The sequence below is a fragment of the Candoia aspera genome, chromosome 4 (genome assembly GCF_035149785.1).
Source record: "Candoia aspera isolate rCanAsp1 chromosome 4, rCanAsp1.hap2, whole genome shotgun sequence".
Classification (NCBI taxonomy): Eukaryota; Metazoa; Chordata; class Lepidosauria; order Squamata; family Boidae; genus Candoia; species Candoia aspera.
Window position 1 is genome coordinate 73,079,209 of NC_086156.1, and position 24,334 is coordinate 73,103,542.

The window sequence follows — 24,334 nt, forward strand, 5'->3', positions numbered from 1 at the left end:
CAGAAAAACATCTATTTCTGTTTTATTGACTATTCTAAAGCCTTTGACAGCGCGGACCATAACAAATTGTGGCAAGTTCTTAGCGGTATGGGGATACCAAGTCATCTTGTATGCCTCCTGAAGAATCTGTATAACGACCAAGTAGCAACAGTAAGAACAGACCATGGAACAATGGACTGGTTTAAGATTGGGAAAGGAGTATGGCAGGGTTGTATACTCTCACCCTACCTATTCAACTTGTAGGCAGAGCACATAATGCGACATGCTGGGCTTGAGGAATCCAAGGCTGGAGTTAAAATCACTGGAAGAAACATTAACCATCTCAGATATGCAGATGATGCTACTTTGATGGCTGAAAGCGAAGAGGAACTGAGGAACCTTATGATGAAGGTGAAAGAAGAAAGTGCAAAAGCTGGCTTGCAGCTAAACCTCAAAAAACCCAAGATTATGGCAACCAGCTTGATTGATAACTGGCAAATAGAGGGAGAAAATGTAGAAGCAGTGAAAGACTTTGTATTTCTAGGTGCAAAGATTACTGCAGATGCTGACTGCAGTCAGGAAATCCGAAGACGCTTAATCCTTGGGAGAAGAGCAATGGCAAATCTCGATAAAATAGTTAGGAGCAGAGACATCACACTGACAACAAAGGTCCGCATAGTTAAAGCAATGGTGTTCCCCATAGTAATATATGGCTGCGAGAGCTGGACCATAAGGAAGGGTGAGCGAAGGAAGATCAATGCTTTTGAACTGTGGTGTTGGAGGAAAGTTCTGAGAGTGCCTTGGACTGCAAGGAGATCAAACCAGTCCATCCTCCAGGAAATAAAGCCAGACTGCTCACCTGAGGGAATGATATTAAAGGCAAAACTGAAATACTTTGGCCACATAATGAGAAGACAGGACAGCCTGGAGAAGATGCTGATGCTAGGGAGAGTGGAAGGCAAAAGGAAGAGGGGCCGACCAAGGGCAAGGTGGATGGATGATATTCTAGAGGTGATGGACTCGTCCCTGGGGGAGCTGGGGGTGCTGAGGACCGACAGGAAGCTCTGGCGTGGGCTGGTCCATGAAGTCACGAAGAGTCGGAAGCGACTGAACAAATAAACAACAGTCTTTAAAAGGCCCTGCTGATAAATAATTTGTATAAAAGCCCATACCTTTAATATGTGTATTTGAGGGCTAAATTATATTTTATATGTAAGAAAATCAGATAATTCTTTTTCCTTCTCCCCCTTTTCCTTTTTATTCTTTTTTTGACTAAATCAGCATTCAGAGAGGAAAGTTTTTAGAAAAATGTGAAGGGAGATACATGTAATCCTTTTCCAGCACTCACTTCTCTGCTCCCAAGTGTTCCCCCAAGTCATTCCAAGGGATCCCACGGGTCTAGATCAGTTTCTCAAACCTGGCAACTTTAAGATGTGTGGACCTCAACTCCCAGAATTCCCAGCCAGTTTGGCTGGCTGGGGAATTCTGGGAGCTGAAGTCCACACATCTTAAAATTGCCAAGGTTGAGAAACAGTGTTTTAGATAGCCAGAAGCAGAACCTTGTAGGGTGTCGAAGCAACTGGAGATTAACACTGGGGCAACTGGTGGGAAGGGAGAAGATAAAGCCACCCTCCTTTGCCACATTCACTGTTTTTCAGCAGGAAGTGGGCTACCTGGAATGTCTTCCTTACAATTGCATCAAATTGGCTGTTATATACTTTTTCAGCTTCATTCTTCTGAGTGGAAAATTGTGCTCTACTTTTTTATTGATTCGCTGATGATGTATTTGCACACACCACCATGGGAAGCTTTCCACTTGACGTTGGTTTCTACATCCATCAGACCTGGAATCTGAAAAAGGGTCAGTGTTTTCAGTTGCGTTCCTTCCATCACAGGCCTGGGGAGTGGATGTGAGCAGCTGGCTGCTCCAACCGAGACCTTTGCTGTAAACATCCTGTGTGAAATGCACTGTAGCACAGATCTAGTGGGAACACAGAAAATCATAAAGAAAAAGAGGCAGTCAGGCAGAGAAAAAGAGAAACAGGGAGAGAAGAGGCATGTCCTGTTTTTCCATAGAAATATTATTTTTAATTCAGATTTCAGAGGTCTGATTTTCTACCATATGTATGATTTTGCTAAAGTAGCACAAATTATGAGCTACTTTGCTACCTCTTGTATTGTGATTTGAAGAGTTTTAATGCCATCCTTATGTATGAATTTAGAAACAATTCCCAATAAACCGCTGGTGGCCAGAATATGATTAGCTTATTTGCTTAATCAAACAAGTAAAATCCAATTCCAGTTCCAAGTACAAGTTCAAGGCATTGTACATTACATTTAGTTCCAATGTAGACATTCTAACCCTAAATTTTTCTTAACAAGGATGCTAACTTGCCATTGGTCTATAATTTGTATCCAAAGATTTTGCCCCTGTATAAAAAATACTTTTTGTGCCAAAATGGTGCCTATTTCTGTGTCACTAAAAATTGAAGTCATAATTGTATAATTAACATATGTAGTAGAAAAACTGCAAACTAAACATTGGTTTTGTTGAAGAATGCAGATTATGGTGTGAACTGGCCAGTCAATTTAGAATGAAATAAATAAATAGCAAAGAGACGCACTCACTTGCTACCTAAGGTTTAGGAATCTGTATAATCCTTTCTCCTCTTAGTCCTTGAGAGATGTCCTCAACAGCTTTTATTGATAAAAATGTCAAAGCAACTACAGAAGGAATACAGCCCAGGGCTAAAGACAGGCATGGAATAGTGAGACCAGAAGGCCCCTAAGCATGTTTATGGCAGACAGAAAAGGGGCAGACATGTTTATGGCAGACAGAAAACATGATGAGCAATGAAGTGTTAGTTAGAAATGTGGCTTTATATAGTCAGACCTCTGTATAGCCATCCCATATCTAGCTCTTCCCAATCTCCTGTCCTCCGGTTGGTATGAATTAAAAGGTCCATTGCCTCCAGCCCGCATGGCCGATGGTTAGCTGCACTGATAGAAGGTGGATTTCAAACATCTTGAAGCCCTCAGGTTGCAGAAAGCTATATGCCAGGGGTGGAGGATCTGTGGCCTTCCAGAAGTTGTTTAACTACAAGTTCATACCAGCTTGGCCAATAGTGAAGAAGTTAGAAGTTATAATTAATCAACATCTGCAGAGCTACAGATTTCCCACCTCAAATTCTAAGAGAGGACTTATATTTCTACTAGTGCTGCCTGGGATGTGTACTACCACTGAGCTATACATTCACTTTTAGTTTAAAAGAACATTTGCAGCTGCTCTTTGCCAATTCAGCTCTCTCATACAACCACTTAATATAAATAAAGTCATCTGGTCAACTCCACTTTTTCTTACAGATCTCCCAAAATCAGCAGCAGCAGCAACCCATAATGAAATATAGCTGAATGGAACTTAAAACTATGACATAAGATGCCAGCTTTTCCTTATTTGGTAATTGTACACAGCGTTTTAGCATATGGGTGGTAAAAATTGAACAGAAATATTACAAACTAGGAGATTATGTGTAAGACCAAACTAGTCAGAGCAGCCTAGGATGGTTGCCTCCTACCATGAAGGAAAAGAGAGGAGCAAGTAGCAGTCCTGCCTATTGTGGGATAAAGAATCTATCTTTAGAACAGCTGCTGATCTTGCAGATACATAGAAGTTTGCAGATAGTTATGAACATCAGTGATTACTGGGCATGTGTATTTTTAATACCAGGGTCAATAATCTGGTCCAAGGGACCTTTATTTAGACTCCTAAACAGCCATTTGTTCGGCCTTTGACAGAAGGATCACCTCTAGAGTTTTGATTCTCCTATTTCTCTGGCCTTGCAGGTATGATGAGGTTTGTGGTTGTGGCAACATATGGCATTTACCAACTGAAGGGGAGGGCGAACATGAAGAAGTCCGTTCACTAGCAAAACTCAACAATAGAGGTACCACTTTGAAATGGACACATGAGATTTCCAATATAATTTTGAATGATACTGGTGGAAGAGATTTCTTTCACTCACACATATAGGAATGAAACCAAGAACTAGACTCATATAGGTTTATTACAAGACATAAAAAATATTTATTTTCTTTATACTACTCCTACATCAAAACCTCAATCAGATGTCCAAAGTCAAACTTGAATGAGCTAGGGATAGCACAGGAAGATGGGACTTTATACATTTGTATCTCCAGTTAATTTTAACAGGACAATAAATATTATCTCACAGAACTGTTGCTGTGTTCTTCGTCTTTCACAATCCAAACAGTATCTGGCAGCAAAGAATCACCATGCTACCATTGTGAGCAGATTGGGTTATTAAATCACAATTCAGTTGAAATGGAAAAGATTAAAATTTTCCCCAAACCTTTCAGCAGCTCTGTCAGTATCATTTTAGACAAAAATAAATTAACACTGGCTGCAGATTTTTTTAAAAAATGAACACAGTTGGACAGGTTTGGGATTATTCTTTTCAGACGTAGCATGCTGAGGACTCAAGCAATGCTCAGTTCTCCAAGGGATGGTACGAAGCCTTATTGAAGGATGGAGGAGGAGGATCACCACAGTGGTTTGTTCATATCAAGGCTGGGGTCTGCCCTTACAAAACTGGTATGCCAAAAATCTGTTTGACTACGGAATAGTGGCATAAAGAATGAATCAGTCTTGCTGGGAAAATGCTACTATCCTGGCGGGAGGGGAAGGAGGAATTCACCCAAATCTGGCACAATCACATGGGATAGTTCAGTACCACATCCTGTTTGGCCAACTCCAGCAACATAGGGTCATCAAAGAACTTGCTGATGCTCACATCCTCACTTAGACCCTGGAGGAGAAATAATGGAATGGTGATCATTAGATGGGTGGGGGAAGAGTCATTGCAGGGAAAGAAGCCAAGAGATAAATGGGCCTCTCATCTACGTCTTACCTTCCTGCGTCTAGTTTTGATCATAAACTCTCTGGCCAGGTGGGGGGCTGGCTGTGGCTCAAGAGGTCTGATCACGATGCTCTTGTCCAGGGGGTCACCTGGCACAATCTGTAATGTCAGGCACATTTAGTAAACGTTGAGCTGGATTTCCAAATCAGTCTTGACACAAAATATTCAAAATCTTCACATTGGAATATTATTAATAAAATAATAATTTAATTTTTACCTCATGCCTTTCTACTCATATTTATAGGGCAGTAAATGTTTTTCAAAGCATTCTAAAGAAGAGTCTTGCCCACATCTCAGAATCACAGGCCATTAAATGTTCTAAAACACCTTTAATGGATTAAAGGACCTATAGTTTATAGATGTCTCCTGCTGCTGCTGTTGGAGCTAAGTATGGCAGCTATGAAACAGATTTGTAAAAAACTTAGTTTCAAGCTTCAGAAGGAAACCCAATATTGACTTCTTAATAGCTTGAGGAAAAGAAGTAAGAAAGGCTGAACAGAAATTTAATTGGCCAGGGAGATAAGACTTTCAGGGCACCAAGCAGCAATCTGTCCTTCTTCTACCTTAACAAAATTGGAATACATTTCTGCCCTTTTCCCCTACACCAAAAAAGCAGAACTTATGCAAAATAAGCAAACATACCAGTAATGTAGAATTCAGAACAGGCCATTTGGCTTTTTTGTCCCCTGCCAAAGAATGTGGGGTAATTCAATATTTAATGTAGGCTGTCTTAGCAGGGTCTCCAACTATGGCACTTCTGTAAATAAATCTGCCTGGCCAGCTGGGAGTTTAAATAAAAATTTAAGAACTTTGGAGCTCCAACTTTTTCTCATCTATCTGCTTACAAAGCCTCCATAGCACTTACTTGCCAGTGGTGGAAGACAGAGAGTGAGAATGCTTGTCCCTGGGTATGTGTCCTGAGGTCTGTCTCAAATCCAAATGAGTCAATAGCTGGGATAAAGGCTTTGATAGTGTACAGAGGGGATCCTGGGATTGGCGCATCTTGGGTCACATGGCCTCTGCAAAAATACAAAAAAGAAAGCAAACTCTTTTGATTTCCTCCATGTTTCCCTCATAATCTCAACTGAGAGGTTCTGTGTTTGCCCCAGTGTGACACAAGGAAGGAGACAAGTTTTATTAGATAGAAAAATAGGTGAGATACCAAAACATAGCAATGGGGGGGGGGGAGGAGAGAGAGAGGAGAACAGAGCAAGTGGGATGTCCAAAGATTCTGAGAAGGAAGAAGGAAGAATGTAAACATTTGTCTTGGCAAAGACAACCAGCTCATTGCAAAGTGCATAAACAAGGCATGATGGAGATAAACTTCTCATTTGTCTTCAGCAGCCAGTACCAAGTCAGAACCAGCCATTACAAAAGAGACAAAAAACAGCAGCTGCTGCTTCTTTCTCCCTGATAATATCTAGCACGACAAACTTCAGGATTCTGCAGGCTTTGGGAGGGCTCAGTCAAATTGTCTTCAGTAAGTAATTTTAACTTTGAAGAGGAAGAGAAGTAACAAAAATTATCTTGTATAATTTCTGACTACAGGTAGACCTCAACTTATGATGGCAATTGGGACTGGAACTTCCATTGCTAAGCGATGTGGTTGTAAAGCATGACCGCATCACTTAGTGATGGTGATCTTGGCAGTCCCAGTTGCCGTCTTTAACTGAATCCCACAGTCGTTAGGCAAAGCAACTTCCTGCCAGCTTCCCACAACCAAGTCAGTGGGGAAGCCAGCAGGAAGTTGCAAGTCCCAGCTGGCTTGCAAGCAGTCCAGCAGGCAGATAAGTGGCTGCTGCTGGGTGGGAGAGGGTGCGAGGGGATACATGGGAGGCGTGGCAAGGGTTAGGGAAGGTGCACGGGGGAGTGAGGGGGTGCATGGGGGTGTGGGGGAGGAGTGGCAAGGTTCAGGGGTGTGTGCAAGGGAGGCACGGGGAGGGTGTGAGGGAGGTGCAGTGAGGGTACACAATGGTGCAAGGGGGTGTGCGAGGGTGCAGGGGAGGCACAGTGAGGGTGTGCGAGGGAGGTGTGAGAGTTGGGGAGGGTGTGCAAGAGTGCGAGAGAGTGTGGGGAGGTGTGAGGGTCGGGGAAGGTGTGTGAGAGTGAGGAAGGTGTGGCGAGGGTGCACAGGGGTGTGAGGGAGGCGTGGCAAGGGTCAGGGAGGGTGCAAGAGAGTGTGAGAGGGTGCAGGGGAGACGTGGTGAGGGTTGGGGTACGTGGGAGGCATAAGCGCAGAGGGGCTGGGGGAGGATGTGCGTGTGGAGGAGACTTACCCCAGCGACCTGTGACCTTCCCTGCTGGCTTCCCCACTGACTTTCTGGGGAAGCCAGCAGGCAAGGTTGCAAATGACGATCACATGATTGCAGGGCACTGCAACCAGTCTAAGTGCGAGCCAGTTGCCAAGGGCCCAGATTGCGATCACGTGACCATGGGGATGCTGGGACAGCCAGAACTCTGAGGACGGGCCATAACCACCGTTCGTTCAGCACTGTTGTAACTTCGAACAGTCGCTGAATGAATGGTTGTAGGTCGAGGACTACCTGTATCTTTAATGTCCGGTACAATGCAACAACGTTGTGGAACACCAAGGTGATCTAAGCAGTGCTTCTAAACTGCCAGTGTACTAGAGTATAAGGTACCTTCTAAAACCTGCCTCATACCTCACAGAATTGATTTACTTAGGCATAGAAGAGCCTTCACCCCTGCAAGGTGCAGCACCCTTCCTTCAGGGGCTCTAGAGGGGAGATACTATATAAAAAAAATCCCCTACCCAAAATTATTGTGCTCCTGTGGGGATGGGAAGAAACAACTGAACATGTGCTACTTGTTTGTCAATATTATAGCCATGTACAAAGTACCTATATTCCCAGGTTGCCCCAGGCATTTCATCTTTCCTATTGCTCGATAAGAGCTCCATCATAACATATAATGTAGCAAAATTATATTTTTATTTATTTAATTTATTTTCTATCTTGCCTTTATTATTTTTATAAATAACTCAAGGCAGTGAACATACCAAATCCTCCTCCCTCCTCCTATTTTCTCCACAACAGTAACAACAACCCTGTGAGGTGAGTTGGGCTGAGAGAGGGTGACCGGCCCAAGGTCGCCCAGCCGGCTTTCATGCCTCAGGTGGGACTAGAACTCTCAATCTGCCCGTTTCTAGCCCAGCACCTTAACCACTAGGGAATATACAATCAGGAAGACGTTGGTTGCTCCAAAATGTTACCAACAGCTTTCTTTTTTCCTCAGATCATTTGTCTCCTCCTAAGCTTCTTTGTAATAACCTTTTTGGAATAATCATTTCTTGCATGCTTTTTGTTTTTGGCCAGCGATTTTAGATTCACTTTATAATGAAATGATTTTTTCCTGTTTTATTCATTGTCTAGTATACTGTATTTATATAGGAAAATTTTATAATGGCTCTAACTTTATCTTGATTTTATCCATTTCATCTCTATTCAGGATTTAGTTTGCCTAGTATATATTCTTATAGCTTTGACTTTTTATCATTTTGGTTTTTACTACCTGTTGTGGCAGTTTTAAGTATATCCTGATTGGTTTTGTATATTTCCTCCATGTTTTTTAAAAAATATATATTGTATGTTGGTCTTTGGCTGTAATAAAGTTTAAGTTTCAAGTTTCAATAACAGTGTAATTATTGGAGCAATGAGTCTTTTGTGAGCAAACACCTTTTTTTAAAAGAAATGCACATTCATGGACATTACTGTATCCTGAGATAGAAAAAAGACAGACAAAACAGTGCAGTTGCCAACAGATCCATTCTCTGTCATTCTGGCACTTCTCTTTTCCTATTCTTTTTCATTTTTTTCCAGTCAGAAAATATTACATAGTTTGGTCCTAAAGCAGGAGTGGGAAGTCAGACTGGCCAATGTCAGAGATGTTCAGGCCTGAAGTTCAAAAGAATCCTTCCCCACCCTTTCCTGAGAAGGGACAAACCGTCCCCCCCCCCTTTTTTTTTTTTTAGAAAAGATTAAAACAGTGTTTGCTACATTATGAACTACTAAATTTCAAGAAAGTATTAACAAAGTTTAAGAAATATTACTCCCCAGAGTATTTCAATCAATATTATTTTAAACTTAAACATAGTTTAAAGCTGCCACTTACCTACGCCTGGCCAGGACTGTGTATACTGCAGAGACACAGTCAGCAGGAGCCTGGACCTCCACAAAGTAATACGGCTCCATTAACCGTGGCGTGGCCTGAGGAAAACACCATAAAAGAGAGTTTAGCTGGAGATGAATGTTCCCCAATAAGCTTATCAGTGGTAAGGTTTTGTTTCTCCAGACTGAATATATTTCCCACCTCTTCTATCACTCCTTAGAAGCCATTTTGCTCCAGGAATAACAGTTCAGACCTTCCTATCCACTTTACTCCAAGTAAAACAGGAGCTACTATCCATTACAACATTTTAAACAAATAGTTAAAAAATTAACTATTAATTAAAAACAAAAATACAGGCACATGGCCCCTTGGCCCCTTTTCCTAAGCTTGCAAGATAAGTGGTTTGAAAAATGGAATTGGAGCAGTAGAGACACTGTAGCGGAAGTGGTTTTACCATGCAATAATACCCGCTCTTCCAGCATATTTTCCGAGGCAGGGAATTAGCCATCTACTAAATCTCTACACCTTCAGCAAAGGATCGTTACCTTGTTGTGGTGCTGGAGCTTGACCACCTCAATGATGCCATGAGCTAAACCGTAAAGGGCCACCCAAGACGGGAAGGTCATGACAGAGAGGTCAGACTAAATGCGATCCCTGGGGAAGGTAATGGCAACCCACCCCAGTATTGTTGCCGTGAAAACTAAATGGATCAGTACAACCAGAGTTATGTCAGTATACCATCGGAAGATGAGACCCCCAGGTCAGAAGATGGTCAAAATGCTACTGGGGAGGAACAGAGGATGAGTTCAACTAGCCCCAAACGTGATGACGCAGCTAGCTCAAAGCCGAAAGGACGGCTAGCAGCCGACGGTGCTGGTGGTGAACGGCGAATCCGATGTTCTAAGGATCAACACACCATTGGAACCTGGAATGTAAGATCTATGAGCCAGGGCAAATTGGATGTGGTTATTGGTGAGATGTCAAGATTAAGGATAGACATTTTGGGCGTCAGTGAACTGAAATGGACTGGAATGGGCCACTTCACATCAAATGACCACCAGATCTACTACTGCGGACAAGAGGACCACAGAAGAAATGGAGTAGCCTTCATAATTAATAGTAAAGTGGCTAAATCAGTGCTTGGATACAATCCAAAAAACGACAGAATGATCTCAATTCGAATTCAGGGCAAGCCATCTAACATCACAGTGATCCAAATATACGCCCCAACCACAAATGCTGAAGAAGCTGAAGTAGAGCAGTTCTATGAGGATCTGCAGCACCTACTGGACAACATGCCTAAAAGAGATGTTATTTTCATCACAGGAGACTGGAATGCTAAGGTGGGCAGTCAAATGACACCTGGAATTACAGGTAAGTATGGTCTGGGAGAACAAAACGAAGCAGGACATAGGCCGATAGAATTTTGCCAAGACAACTCACTCTGCATAAGAAACACTCTCTTCCAACAACCTAAGAGACGGCTTTATACATGGACTTCACCAGATGGACAACACTGAAATCAGATTGACTACATCCTTTGCAGCCAAAGGTGGCGGGCATCTATACAGTCGGTAAAAACAAGACCTGGAGCTGACTGTAGTTCAGATCACAAACTTCTTCTTGCACAATTTAGGATCAGACTAAAGAGATTAGGGAAGACCCACAGATCAGCTAGATATGAGCTCACTAATATTCCTAAGGAATATGCAGTGGAGGTGAAGAATAGATTTAAGGGACTGGACTTAGTAGATAGGCTCCCGGAAGAACTCTGGACAGAAGTTGGCAGCATTGTTCAGGAGGCGGCAACAAAATACATCCCAAAGAAAGAGAAAACCAAGAAGGCAAAATGGCTGTCTGCTGAGACACTAGAAGTAGCCCAAGAAAGAAGGAAAGCAAAAGGCAACAGTGATAGGGGGAGATATGCCCAATTAAATGCAAAATTCCAGAGGTTAGCCAGAAGAGATAAGGAATTATTTTTAAACAAGCAATGCGTGGAAGTGGAAGAAGACAATAGAATAGGAAGGACAAGAGACCTCTTCCAGAAAATTAGAAATATCGGAGGTAAATTCCAGGCAAAAATGGGTATGATCAAAAACAAAGATGGCAAGGACCTAACAGAAGAAGAAGAGATCAAGAAAAGGTGGCAAGAATATACAGAAGACGTGTATAGGAAGGATAACAATATCGGGGATAGCTTTGACGGTGTGGTCAGTGAGCTAGAGCCAGACATCCTGAAGAGTGAGGTTGAATGGGCCTTAAGAAGCATTGCTAATAACAAGGCAGCAGGAGACGACGGCATCCCAGCTGAACTGTTCAAAATCTTGCGAGATGATGCTGTAAAGGTAATGCATGCTATATGCCAGCAAATTTGGAAAACACAAGAATGGCCATCAGATTGGAAAAAATCAACTTATATCCCCATACCAAAAAAGGGGAACACTAAAGAATGTTCAAACTATCGAACAGTGGCACTCATTTCACATGCCAGTAAGGTAATGCTCAAGATCCTGCAAGATAGACTTCAGCAATTCATGGAGCAAGAATTGCCAGATGTACAAGCTGGGTTTAGAAAAGGCAGAGGAACTAGGGACCAAATTGCCAATATCCGCTGGATAATGGAAAAAGCCAAGGAGTTTCAGAAAAACATCTATTTCTGTTTTATGGACTATTCTAAAGCCTTTGACTGTGTGGACCATAACAAATTGTGGCACGTTCTTAGTGGTATGGGGATACCAAGTCATCTTGTATGCCTCCTGAAGAATCTGTATAACGACCAAGTAGCAACAGTAAGAACACACCACGGAACAGCGGACTGGTTTAAGATTGGGAAAGGAGTATGGCAGGGTTGTATACTCTCACCCTACCTATTCAACTTGTATGCAGAACACATCATGCGACAAGCTGGGCTTGAGGAATCCAAGGCTGGAGTTAAAATCTCTGGAAGAAACATTAACAATCTCAGATATGCAGATGATACCACTTTGATGGCTGAAAGCGAAGAGGAACTGAGGAGCCTTATGATGAAGGTGAAAGAAGAAAGTGCAAAAGCTGGCTTGCAGCTAAACCTCAAAAAACCCAAGATTATGGCAACCAGCTTGATTGATAACTGGCAAATAGAGGGAGAAAATGTAGAAGCAGTGAAAGACTTTGTATTTCTAGGTGCAAAGATTACTGCAGATGCTGACTGCAGTCAGGAAATCAGAAGACGCTTAATCCTTGGGAGAAGAGCAATGACAAATCTCGATAAAATAGTTAAAAGCAGAGACATCACACTGACAACAAAGGTCCACATAGTTAAAGCAATGGTGTTCCCTGTAGTAACATATGGCTGTGAGAGCTGGACCATAAGGAAGGCTGAGAGAAGGAAGATAGATGCTTTTGAACTGTGGTGTTGGAGGAAAATTCTGAGAGTGCCTTGGACTGCAAGGAGATCAAACCAGTCCATCCTCCAGGAAATCAAGCCAGACTGCTCACTTGAGGGAATGATATTAAAGGCAAAACTGAAATACTTTGGCCACATAATGAGAAGACAGGACACCCTGGAGAAGATGTTGTTGCTAGGGAGAGTGGAGGGCAAAAGGAAGAGGGGCCGACCAAGGGCAAGGTGGATGGATGATATTCTAGAGGTGACGGACTCATCCCTGGGGGAGCTGGGGGTGTTGACGACCGACAGGAAGCTCTGGCGTGGGCTGGTCCATGAAGTCACGAAGAGTCGGAAGCGACTAAACGAATAAACAACAACAAAAATCTCTACACAGAATTAAATAATGTGTAGAACTATAGTTAAGGTGAGTTAAGTTAAAACAAGCTGTACTTTCACATTATGGTTAGAGCTCTTCACACAATGTCAGGTCATAGTCCAGGTCCGAATGAAGGGTTAAGCCTAACCAAAATAGAGCTTTATGTGTCTTGCAAACCAAGTCACTGGGTCAGGACAGCTACTGTTTGTTGCTATGCTAGAAGTTTCTTACCATGAGGAAGGCAGAATATACCACCCGACGGGCTGTTGGGATGATCTGCCCACCTCCCCGATGTAGTGGTTCCTGGGCAATAACAGCATCCAGGATCTTAAATTTCACATTGCGGATCACTAGCGAAAAAGGGAGCACAGAACACAGTAAGCAAGCCAGGTCTGTTCGTATGATTAAAACTGCAGTATTAACTTAGGGGTTGGGGGATTAAGCAAGCTATTATATCTTCATATGAATAGAATATCTCAAGTTTATAAGTTATTCTCAATTTACCTACATCCTAAAATGTACAGGCTGTATATACCGGGCTCCAACAAAGGCCCTGAAGGTCCCTGAAACATTCATCGGCTTGAACTAACTTTTGGCTCTGAATAAAAAAGAAGCTAAAGCAAGATAAGGTGCTAAAGGAGGATTCTGGCCAGTATGACATAATTGCCATGCACAATTTCTAAGTCTTTGATTCCTCTGAAGAGTGGTAGTGGTAGTGAAATAAATTTTAAAAATTCGTAGCAAGTTCCCTGAGAACGTCTTCTCCTGGAAAAAGTATTATTTGTTAAATAAATGAGTAATCCATACTGCTAAGCAGAAATCACAGTTCCATGGAGTAATCAAAGCCTGGGAACTTTCTGAGGGGCGGTAATGGATACTCCACTCTCATCAGGACTGCTGTGATTTCCGGTGCATTAAGATGTGTCTCTTTATGAGCTGAAAATACAGTGTCAGCAGAATGGGCTTGAGAACACTGGGAACAGGTTTGGCTTTCTTGAACATGTACTTACATTCATCGCAGAGGGGCCCTTCCCTAGTCCCCCACTGGAAGCCTTGCACAATACTGTCCTTCACAGAACCTAAGAGGGTTTTGTCAACCTGTGCAAAAGAAGCAGCAGCATTATCAGATAGGAGAAACCAGTCCCTGTACACTAAGCCACAACGTGGTATGCTAATTAATCTACTTCATGGATTACATTATGTACAAACCAAGTCAATAGGGATTGTTCAACAAGCTATGGTGAAAAGAAACCATGACTCACAACCATGTGTTAATTCAGTTTGCGTGCATGTAGGACTACTTGGAGAAACACAATTCCCAAAGCAAACATGGAGTACTACAACATTTTAGAGGTGGAGCAAAATGGCTCCCAGCTCTAAAGCTCCAGCTTTCTTTCTCTTTCATGATACTCTACATTACTAGCACTGCAGATCAGGATCAATTTTCCTACATTTATTCATTGTGAAGGCAAGAAAAAAAATGGCTTCAGAAAGTGGAAGGTGTCTTCTAATCCAACTCCAGAACAAGCCTTTCTGGAGAACTGAAGATCAGTTGCATTTTGCTTGTTTATTTAGCTTTCTGTTACCATCATTTTCATTCTATATTTCAGGGCTACAGGATTATTTTATTTTATTTATTTATCATATTTTTATCACTGCCCATCTCCCCCACACAGGGGACCCTGGGCAGTTCACAATAAAATGTTTAAAATTCAATAAAAACATAAATAATATCAATGATCAATAAATACAGATATAAAATATAATAAAACCCAAGCAAGGGCAGATTTAATTCAATCCAAAGGGGACGAGACCGGCCCCGGCAGGCCTACAGAGCCAACCAACCCGAAGAGTGGCTCCTCCTCTCCTTACTCCAAGCATGATGGCAAAACCAGGTCTTCAGTTGTTTTCTGAAGTCCAGAAGAGAGGGGGCTAACCTCACTTCAGGGGGAAGGGTGATCCAAAGGGTGGGAGCTGCTGCAAAGAAGGCCCGCCTCCTGGACCCCACCAGATGGAATTCTTTTGCAGACAGGGTCCGTAGCATGCCCTCTCTGCATGACCGGGTGGGATGGGTTGATATAATGGGGGATGAGACAGTCCCTTATGTAACCTGGACCCATGCCATGTAGGGCTTTGAAGGTCATAACCAACACCTTGAATTGGACCCAGAAGCAAACTGGCAACCAACACAGCCCATGGAGCAAAGGAGTAATATGTGCTGATCTTGAGGCACCTAAGATCACCTGCACAGGTGCATTTTGGACCAGCTGTAGCTTCCGGATACTCTTCAAGGGTAGCCCCATGTAGAGCACATTACAGTAGTCTATATGGGAGACGATCAGGGCATGAATGACCGATTGAAGGGCTGTGCAATGCTTTGGATTCAGTTCCAAAATCCTGCTTTGCAATGTGTGGTAGAACATAGCATGTATCCATAATTCTTTAAAGCAGCCACCTCTTTTCTCAAGATCATGTGGTAGCAATAGCGTGATCCGAGAAAAAGATGCAGCTCTTTTAATGAGTTTGCAGGTGAATGCTACATTCACACCCCTACACACATCTAAGCACTTTTTTTGAATTAAAAAAGAGCATTTTTCCTGAGTATTGTACAGCTCTATTAAATATTCCTAGATATGAATATCCATTTGGAATGCTGATCGCAAGCTCAAAACCATCTACTGCAAATAGCTTCTGCAGCATCCTTACCTCTGAGGGTAAGGTATCATCCACCAAGATGTTTGGTCCAGTAGCATCTGGTCCAAAGGCCCAAATAGAACGGGCAGCCAGCAAATCCCAGTCATACTTGGTCTGAAAAAACTCACCCAACTTTTTCCTAATAGGAGATATATAAATATTACAAGAGCAGAAGGGAGAGGACTGTTAAGTCAGACAGCTTAACATTCTTCTCCAACAGTGAAACACACCACGGTTTCTCTCTGACAGATATTTGTCCATTCTTCCTTATACCTTTTCAAAGGGAAAATTGCTCAACTTTCCCTAGCAACCTGGCATAACTTCTATACCTCTTAAAGCATGGATGTGTTTTCCATGGCAATGCTTTATTGACTAATTGGTTAACCCACTACACATTTTTGGAAGAATTAAGGTGGCCTTGATGCAGCAAGCAAGCTGTAATGGCATGGTAATGTCCCTAGACACAACCATATTTTAGATAATACAGTTCAACTTTTTTAAAAAACGACTCAGTTCTAAATTCACAACAGTGTAAACATGGAATGGAACTGGCAGATGTAACAGCAAAAAACTTATGACGGCCATAAGCTCACAACTTAAGCAGTAAAGCTGGACCACTGGGCCAGAATTAAAGAGATTATTTACTTCACAAATTCTCCCACCTTGGAAGGTCTCTAGCAGATTCATACCTGTTCCATGTTATCTGCACAACTTCATTCTCAATATCTTCAGCCAAGCCCTTTTCTAGAGGCTCAGCAATCATTGTAATCTTGTTCCTGAACAAAAATTCAAATGTTATTTGGCTGGGATGAAGGATGACAAAGGACAGAGGGAAGGTTTTCTAAAATGAAAGGCACTGCTAAAACTTCAATCTGGAGCTTCTTTCACTGGGAACTGTTCTTCCATTTGAGATTATTATAATAAGGAAGATGAGACTTCTGATAGTTTGAAACTATTGTTTTTATTCAATTCTTGGCAGCTGCAGGTGAATTGGGGCTCTTCTGCTTGAAATCTTTTAGGCTTTAAGAGGGCAGTCTGCATTCCTCAGGCTACACACATGCCTTGAGCTAATTTAAAAACCCTCTGGAAACTATCACTTTGAACTATCAGTCCCTCTCCTAGCAACCTACTGAGCATGGAGCAATGGGGGAAAAACGAAAGAGGTGCCCCATGTACTTAGGGCAACCCATTGCAAGCCACTGGCCCTCAACAGAGTATCTGCAAACCTATGCAGTCCTCGCCCTCTTTCTGAAGTTTACTTTGAAAGGAGCTGAAGGATTCAACACTACAACTATGAGTAAGAGGACCTGTGGGCATTGTACAATATCTGACAGCTAGTCTGCTTTCTTTCTAGGCAATATTATACTGTACGTTGTTGAAAAACTATCTTTAACAACTGGGAAGAAAATACTTTGACCCAAAGAAGGAACAGAAATAGCTTACTAACTAGGATAGCTGTGATGAGGAGGGATTTAAAATGGCTTTCGTAGTTTAATATATACTCCCCAAAAAGATACTTTTCCAAATCAATTCTTCCCTAATTCATTATTTATTTATTTAATTTTCTATCCCGCCTTTATTATTTTTATAAATAACTCAAGGCGGCAAACGTATCTAATACTCCTTCCTCCTCCTATTTTCCCCACAACAACAACCCTGTGAGGTGAGTTGGGCTGAGAGAGAGTGACTGGCCCAAGGTCACCCACTGGCTTTCATACCTAGGGCAGGACTAGGACTCCCAGCCTCCTGGTTTCTAGCCCAGCACCTTAACCACTAGACCAAACTGGCTCTCAAAATTCATTTGAGGGATTTTAAAGACAGCATAGCAAGTAAATAAGTAAATCGTTTATTGAATATCTCCAGACCATCTCAAGTAGACTGCATAGCAAAAACTGGTCTTTATCATATAACGTTATAGCTCATTTTTAAGATTCTCATCAAAGATCTTACTTCTTATTGGGTGTCTCAGCAAAACACTTCAGGGAAGATGTTTCCACAACTGTCTCACAGAATGTGACAACAGGATCAGCTACCTTTGAAAAACAAATAATGAGAATGGGCAGAGGGTCAATAATCCAACTTCCCCCCAATTCATTTCAAATGGGGAGACTCAGGGAAAGCCAAATACTGAAGTCAAATTCAGGAGCAGTATTAGAAAGGTAAACTCCTTTGTATTCACAGCTGTCCCTAAGGGAGGGTGCTAAGAGGCACATAACAATGCCATCATGCATATGCCACCATTTATGTACTTGTACCAGATGTTGAGCCTCGTGTGGCGCAGAATGGTAGGCGGCAGTATTGCAACCGAAACTCTCCCCACGACCCAAGTTCAATCCCAGCGGAAGCTGGATTCTAGGGTAGCCGGCTCAGGTCGACTCAGCCTTCCATCCTTCTGAGGTTGGTAAAATGAGTACCCAGCTTGCTGGGGAAGGTGACGACTGGGGAAGGCAATGACAAACCACCCCACCATAGTCTGCCAAGAAAACGTCATTAAAGTGGCATCCCCCCAAAGGGTTGGACATGACTTGGTGCTTGCACAGGGGACATTTCACCTTTCACCAGTTGTCGAGGTGTGAGTAAGTAATGGTGGCATTTGCAGGATGACATCACTGTGTGCATGCTATCACTTTACCATCACTGTATTTTTCTGTGGGTACATTGTTAGTACCTTGATATCGATCTCTGAATACATTTTCCGAAGATCATGCATTACACAGTCAAGATAGAGCTCTCCTGTTCCCAAGATCACATGTTCCCCAGATTCTTCCACCTGGATAAGGCACAAGTAGAACATAAAATATAAGAATACATGGATTGGCGGCTTTACCTAGCCTATAGCAACAGAAGCAAGATACGGAGATTAGACTAGATCTTCCCAACCTGGGTGTCATTCGGATGCATGGACTTCAATTCCCAGAATTCTCAGCAGTGTTCATGCTGGATGGGGAATTTGGGGAACTAAAGTTCACATATTTATAGGGCATGCAGATTAGGGAGGGCCTGGATAGACAGCTAAATTAAATCTTCCTCTTTAACTGCAACATACATTTGGATGCTGGAGACAAGCAGTATCTTAACCATCATTTGCTTCTATGGAGGAAATTCTGAGAACAGCCCAGAAACTCAGGCTAAGAAATGGCTATTAGTGACTGATCATATGAATCAGTCAAAGAGAGTAAAAACACAGAAACATGTCAAATGTTAAAGTTAAGAAAACACAAAATACATACAAGTTTAATACTTAGGAGTTCTTCAGCCCATTAGTAAACTACAGAGAACTACCAGTTACTATTGCTGAGTAGAGAGCATGTCCTAACTTTCTGCCTTTCAGATAACAAGTGTGTCACAGTGAAAGTATGCCAAAAAAAAAACAAGCAAAAAAAGCTAAAATACTCCAAGACCCTTTTTGCCACAGGCTTCCCATGTTTACTTCTTATTGAAGCGTACTCAAAAGCTAAATCAATTTAACTTTGTCATCAAAATTAGTTTTCCAGTTATTAACACTTCTTCATTGGGACAGAAATTTAGATCTCAGAATACAGGTAGTCCTTGCTTGGTGATGATAATTGGGACCGGAATTTCCATCACTAAGTGATGAGGTTATAAAGTGCAATGTCATATGACCACATCACTTAGCGACGGCAATTCCAGCAGTCCCCACTGTCATCGTTAAGCAAAATCACTGGTTGTTAGGCGAGGACCTCACGTGACTACAACTTGCGACTTCCTGCCAGCTTCCCACAAGTAAAGCCAGTGGTTCCCCTGCTGGAAGTTGCAAGTACCGGGCAGCTCGCAAGCAGGCCAGAGGACGAGTGAGTACTATGAAGTGAGGTGTGGGGGCGCTGCACAAGTGCATGCAGGCTGGGGAGGGGGTGCTGTAGCACAAGCACACTACGGAGTACAAGATCCCTGGGATCTCATATGCCATAGGGGGCTCCCTGGGAGAAAAAGCAGCGGGGACGACTTGCAACCTTCCCTGTCAGCTTCCCCATTGACTTTGCTTGGGGGAAGCCGGCAGGGAAGGTCACAAATGGTGATCATGTGACTGTGGCATGCTGCAACCATCGTAAGTGTGAGCTGGTTGCCAAGCACCCAATCGTGATCACCTTACCATGGGGGTGGTGTAAACATTAAGAATTTTGAGACCGGTCGTAAGCGCCACTCATTCAGCACCATCGCAGCTTTGAACGGTCGCTGAATGAGTGGTCGTTAACTGAGGACTACCTATATGGCTAGTGAATGTTACAATCTGCCATTTTTTTACATTTTCCATTTACTGTTTTTACACCTTTCTGAACAGAACACGCACCTTGGTGGTGAGAGAGGGGTAGCTCTTATTGACTTTCCGCAGGCCATCCAACATTTTGGGCAGCTCAGATGGATTTACAGGCTCCACAGCTATTTTGATCACAGATGTGGTGTTGAACTTCAAGGGACGGAATATCTGAGCCTGAACAAAACAGGTAATTATTATAATTCATCACATTTGTATTCCTCCAAAGAGCGTGTGATGGCAGACATCAACCTCCCACCCACAAATTCTCCAAAAATACTCTGTACTTTTTCTTATTGTAAGAACAGGGGACTGTGGAGTCCTTGGTGCTCTCTGAGCCTTGTTGTTTTCTTGCAGACGTTTCATTGCCAGACTAGGCAACATCTTCAGTGTGAAAAGGGAGTGGTGTTTGCTCTTTATTTATATACAGTGGCTTGCCCTGCTTGTGTTGGTGGGGGTGTTGTTCTCTCCTTGGGAGTTCTTTGATTGGGCTGTTGTTTGCTGCTGGGTTGATTGACTGAGTTAATAGTTCCTTGATTAGGATGTATTGTGCTGTTTGATGGTTCATCTGGTGTTAATCCTGGTGTTAATCTTTGCATATCTGGGTGTTGGTTGCTGGCGAGGTGTTCTGGTCTTTTGGCTTTTCTATTGTCTCTTTTGAATGGTATGTAAATGTTGTTTATCTCTATGTGCCTGTTGATGGCTGACATGTCTGACTGCCAAGCCTCCAGGAATTCCCTAGCGTTTTTGGATTTGGCTTGGTCCAGGATGCTCCCAGTTTCCCAGTTGAAAGTATGGTTGAGTCTGTCCATGTTGTGAGATTAAGGAGTTTTCATTGTGTCTTCTGACTGCTAGCTGGTGTTTGGAACATGGGATATGGCACTGTGGTTGCTTTTCCCACTACCTATGAGAAAAATGTTGATATTAATTGCGCTACCTCTTCATTGCCCCTGGGCTCAGTGACAGTGGCTGTCTTCACGATAGGCTGGTCTACTCCCTCAATAAGCACCCAGTTACCAGCAGGCACTCTATTAACTTCTATATGGTACCTGAAAGAAGACAAGACATTAGTTAATGCATCTTCAGTATTCCTGTTCATTGTTACAAGGCTATTCTAATAGATTTTCTCTGACTAGCAAGTGCAATCTCTCTTAAAAAAGGCTAAAGAAATCTGTATACAAGTTATGTGACTTATTAGCAATCCATTCACACAATTGTAATGCCTCTTTTCCAATTGTACCTAAAACATCAAGATACCCAAAAAATATTCTGCATGTGAAATCTTCAAAAACAGATTGTCTCAAACAATAATGTCATAATTGTATCATTCTTGGCTCTCCATGTCAGGCTCCCAGAACATTCAGGAAAAAGCTGGTGAACTTCCTTTATTACTTGAGGGGAAAAAACATGAATATAATAGGTAATAATGAAGAGCATCTGAAGCTGTGTCTGTATAGGTCCTGAAGCATCCTGAGAAACTCGACTTTCATTCACAAGCAAATTTCTACTTTTAAGGACTGAAAAGTGAGGTTCAGCTGGGTGCAAGAAGGAACAAAGAGTGCTGAGAAGGATGCTCAGCCATAGGCCTGGGCTTTGCTTAAAAGTGAAATGCCATTCTGGATCCGCCCAAATCCTCAAACATCACTGAAAAGCTTGACACAACTACTCTAAAGCCCTCCTGTGGTTTTCTCAGCATGAATTTGCACATGCAGAATACACTTCCACAATATCAGAACACCTCAGGAGAATCTTGAAGTAGCACTGAGTTTTTGAGGGGATCCAGAGGGGTGCCAAGTGAAGCATCAATTTCAAGGATTTGCACAGGCCTAGTAACACTAACCTCTGATCAGAAGTCTGGTCAACCTACGTACAGTAAATGTGTGAACTGGTCTCTCAGGACCAATTATTATAGCAAACTTTGGCTAACTCTGAATTTCCTCAACAAAGCTCTGTCCAGATTTCCCCTTGCTTTTACTCAGTATGCTAAAAAGAGTTGATTCAGAAAGGAACCTTTATGCCTTCTTCTAACTTAAAAACAGTACCAATATATACAAGGAATATACTGTTCCCATTTACTTTAACAATGTACTTGTTTTCTCTGCATAATCTAGTCTTGTCTCTGAACTGGCTGCCAGATTAGAGACTATAAGGTCTCCACATCAAGGACAGACACTACAAAAAGCATACATGGAAGAGAAAAAATCTGCTAATAATTAATGTAACACACTCCTGGGCCAGGATGCACATAACACCAAACGCTGCGGATATTCCCAATAACAACTGGGATCTTTGACCGTGTGCAAAATTTCACACTGCTTCTGCAGCGCTACAAATAAAAAATACCAAACAGCTTTTCTCAGAAACAGCTACCTTGCTACAGAGATCCAAAGGCGTCCCACAGTGCAAATCTGTGAATCTTCTTCATCTTCTAGGGTGTAGTTTTCTCCAAGGACCTTGACAGGTTGCTCTGCATGGATGGTTCCACTTAACACCCTGCCAAATGCATGGAACTGGACTCCATCATCTGTACTATACATCTTTGTGGTATGGCACATAAGCGGACCCTTTCCAAAGAAAATTTTTGGTAAAAATCAGCTATTGACTGATTTACAATATATAATATCATCATCATCATATACAAATCTTGAAATCAATAGTCATACTGACACTCTGGTTTATTGAATTCCAAGGCTGCATCTGAGAGGCTTTGAATGGTCACTGCTGGTTATCAAGGCTGATAGCACTACAATAAACATACTTTAACCTAATAGTATTTATCTTACGGGATTATTGTATTCTGAATTGCAGGAACCATCACTGGATTCATGAAAGAAACCTAGAAACTATAGTCCTGTAAGGTTGCTGGGAATGACCCAATGACACACAAAATGAGCCACACATTGATGTTGGGGGTCATACTTGATTTTTCACATATAAAACTGTTAGGGCCACTATACCTTTTACTTTCCTTTTTTCAGGGCAGACTCGTAAGAAAAATCCTTGGGGAGATGCCTGTTGCAGATGGCTAGTTTTCATCATTCCTAGCAGTGCCCACCGTCATTCATTCTTTTCAAGAATCCCTGCATCACAACCCTCTTTATACATCACTAGAACAAACATGTGACCACACTTTGCTGCCACATTTAGTCTTTGTACAGACTCCATGTTCCTGAAAGAACTAAGGTGCCACACCTGAAGCCAAGGCATTTAAAATGGACTACTATAAGTCAGTCGTCTCTGCCCAGCTGGTTCCTTATTCTTCTGATCCACTAGCAATAGGCTGTGGTGGGAAATGCTGACTGATAATTTTCAGCACTTACAAAGCTTAGATCAATTTTTGCACACATCCTTCATATGTCTGGTTTCCCGATTATAGATGCAGCACACATGCAGTTTAAAATACTATACCTGGCAAGGAACATTGAGTTATAGGATATTTTGCTGGTGAGATTAGGCAATGCTATTATGTAATTGCAAATATTTTCAATTTACAATGGTATAAAAAACCGCTAAAGTCAAAGAAGCAACTTATACATAGCTGCTTTGAGAAAGGCAATCCCCTAATTTAGTACCTGCTTCCCAGAAGTAAAGTGTTTCTTCTGTGTTCCTTCTTTTATTTTGAAATGAAATGAAATGAAATGAAATGCTACTCAAGCCCAACTACACAAACCAGGCTGATGCCAATTACGAACAAAGGAAGAGTACACAAAACTCTTACATCAGGGTCACATTCGCTCATGGCTTCTCCCAGGTCAGAGTCGACTCCCCCTGTGTAAGTATGCTCAATCTTGGTCTTTGCTCCTATTTTGGGGGAGGGGATGTGTTGGACGCACATATCCACAAAACCTAAAAGAACAACACTAAATGAGACAGCAATATAGCTTTTGGATATTTGGAAAAGGCAGAGATGGAAGCTTGTGCCAGTTTCCAATGTCCCATTGGATTATAGCCTCTTTCATGTGCAGAAAACCCACTATATTCAATTGTATGATTTTTATGCAACAGCATCTGTTCTAGGAAACCTTTGTCCAACCTAATCTTTTTCTTTACCTAGGCTGAGATTATGAGACTTTGTAGTACAAACCATCTGGAAGGTGTCAGGTTAGAATGATGCCGTTTAAGGTTGTTTTGAGATTATTTATGTGGCCAGATAGGTTTGGTTTGTGCCAGAAACAGTTGAGTGTACAACATGCAGAATGGCGTCAACACCTCTGCATTTTACAGGCAAGATGGAAAAAAAGCAGACGATTTTCCCCAACAATTTATTTCTGACACGAGATACATAGTTTGTTCTTGATCTCGCTCCATGAGGAGACACAAAACAAGACAAGTATTTTATAAATATATCTAGCAAAGTTTTGGCAGGGATTCTGAGGTTTATAAAAATTCATTGGTTATTTATTTGATTCCAGGACCAATTCAAGGTGTGGATAAAAAGTTTTAAAATTCTAAAATAATTTAAGACCTAAATAACTGAGGATGCACCTCATCTCATACCAGCCTACTTCCTACATGATTTTCTGGCAAGACTCTGAAGCAGAGTCTTGCCAGAAATTCAGATTTGTCTATTAGAAGAGAAA

At 42.1% G+C, this 24,334-nt stretch overlaps 1 protein-coding gene across 2 annotated transcripts in view; it reads right to left on the minus strand.

Moving 5' to 3' along the window:
• Nucleotides 1-4,039: 4,039 nt before the first annotated feature.
• EFTUD2 (elongation factor Tu GTP binding domain containing 2) overlaps nt 4,040-24,334 on the minus strand; it is a 39,097-nt gene continuing 18,802 nt past the window's right edge. For both annotated transcript variants that reach the window (XM_063300536.1, XM_063300535.1), the window contains exons 15-28: nt 23,473-23,600; nt 22,125-22,318; nt 20,692-20,803; nt 19,791-19,931; nt 18,150-18,251; nt 17,432-17,514; nt 16,171-16,257; nt 15,494-15,620; nt 13,798-13,885; nt 13,019-13,137; nt 9,048-9,142; nt 5,782-5,935; nt 4,908-5,015; nt 4,040-4,805 (exon numbers count right to left, since the gene is read on the minus strand). In XM_063300536.1, coding sequence (XP_063156606.1) covers nt 4,710-4,805; nt 4,908-5,015; nt 5,782-5,935; nt 9,048-9,142; nt 13,019-13,137; nt 13,798-13,885; nt 15,494-15,620; nt 16,171-16,257; nt 17,432-17,514; nt 18,150-18,251; nt 19,791-19,931; nt 20,692-20,803; nt 22,125-22,318; nt 23,473-23,600 — 1,634 coding nt within the window. In that variant the 3' untranslated portion in view covers nt 4,040-4,709. The remainder of the gene's footprint in view (nt 4,806-4,907; nt 5,016-5,781; nt 5,936-9,047; nt 9,143-13,018; nt 13,138-13,797; nt 13,886-15,493; nt 15,621-16,170; nt 16,258-17,431; nt 17,515-18,149; nt 18,252-19,790; nt 19,932-20,691; nt 20,804-22,124; nt 22,319-23,472; nt 23,601-24,334) is intronic.